This window comes from Palaemon carinicauda, chromosome 15, assembly GCF_036898095.1.
Source record: "Palaemon carinicauda isolate YSFRI2023 chromosome 15, ASM3689809v2, whole genome shotgun sequence".
NCBI classification, from domain to species: Eukaryota; Metazoa; Arthropoda; class Malacostraca; order Decapoda; family Palaemonidae; genus Palaemon; species Palaemon carinicauda.
The window spans coordinates 91879141-91880353 of NC_090739.1; the positions used below are offsets into that span (position 1 = coordinate 91879141).

The 1213-nt window shown below is 40.9% G+C and overlaps 1 protein-coding gene across 1 annotated transcript in view; it reads left to right on the forward strand.

Moving 5' to 3' along the window:
* Positions 1 to 519: 519 nt before the first annotated feature.
* Positions 520 to 1213, forward strand: part of LOC137654079 (sodium/potassium/calcium exchanger 1-like) — an 833-nt gene continuing 139 nt past the window's right edge. Inside the window, exons 1-2 of the mRNA XM_068387717.1 lie at positions 520 to 625; positions 673 to 1213. The exon at positions 673 to 1213 is cut by the window's right edge and continues 139 nt beyond it. Of these exons, the coding sequence (XP_068243818.1) occupies positions 520 to 625; positions 673 to 1213 (647 nt within the window). The remainder of the gene's footprint in view (positions 626 to 672) is intronic.

Sequence of the window (1213 nt, forward strand, 5' to 3'; positions counted from 1 at the left end):
ATATATAATATATATATATATATATATATATATAAATTGCTGTTCTGGGTTCTTCTACGCAGTGTGAGCCTAACCAATTTACGTTTCTTATTTCATTAGCAGTGATGATAGAATCTATAGCAATCTCATCCTATTCATTTTTTCTGTCTCCCTCCGTCGTTTCACATATGAGGCTGTCCAAGATAGGGGCAGACATAGTATACTGTTACTTCTCACTTTGGTGTCTCCATAAGATTAACTAATATATTATCAATGATATTCTTAGCGAGAAACAGTAGCTAAACACGACTCGGGGCACTCACTCACTTATTTTGGCGCCCAAACAGGTACTGCTGAGATGAGAAAGGAACTGGACTGTTGAAAGGGGCAGACTTAGGATTTAGAATTATTTAGGATATATGAAAAGGAAGGAGCAAAAAAGTTAATAAGGGGGGAATTACGGGTAAGTGGGGAAAGGAAGAGGAAGTTATCAGTACAGAAAGAGAAGTTATCTGTAGAGTTGAGCTGTGAAAAAGAGAGATGATGAAGGAACTGAAAGTGCTGAATGGAACTGTAGAAAGAGTGGAAGAGATTAAGGAACAAATGGAAGCTATGATGGGACTAGTAACTGAGCATGTATGTGAAGGTACAGTTTCGTGGGAGTGGCCTCTGCTTCGGGTAAAGGGTTGATAGTTGAAGATAAGGCTAGGGAAAGTGCTAATGGTGAACGCAGTGATAGTGATAGTGAAGGTAAAGGGATTAGATATAGCCAGGAAGACCACAAAGGTGGTACGAAGAGTGAAGGTAAAGGGATTAGGCCTACTCAGGATGAACAGAAAGGTGGAAGGAAGAGTGAAGGTAAAGGGATTAGGTATAGTCGGGATGAACAGAAAGGTAGTACGAAGGGTGAAGGTAAAGAGATTAGGCATAGTCAGGTTGAACAGAAAGGTGGTACGAAGAGTGAAGGTAAAGAGATTGGGCATAGTCAGGTTGAACAGAAAGGTGGTACGAAGAGTGAAGGTAAAGGGATTAGGTATAGTCGGGATGAACAGAAAGGTAGTACGAAGGGTGAAGGTAAAGAGATTAGGCATAGTCAGGTTGAACAGAAAGGTGGTACGAAGAGTGAAGGTAAAGAGATTAGGCATAGTCAGGTTGAACAGAAAGGTGGTACGAAGAGTGAAGGTAAAGGGATTAGGTATAGTCAGGATGAACAGAAAGGTGGGACGAAGAGTGA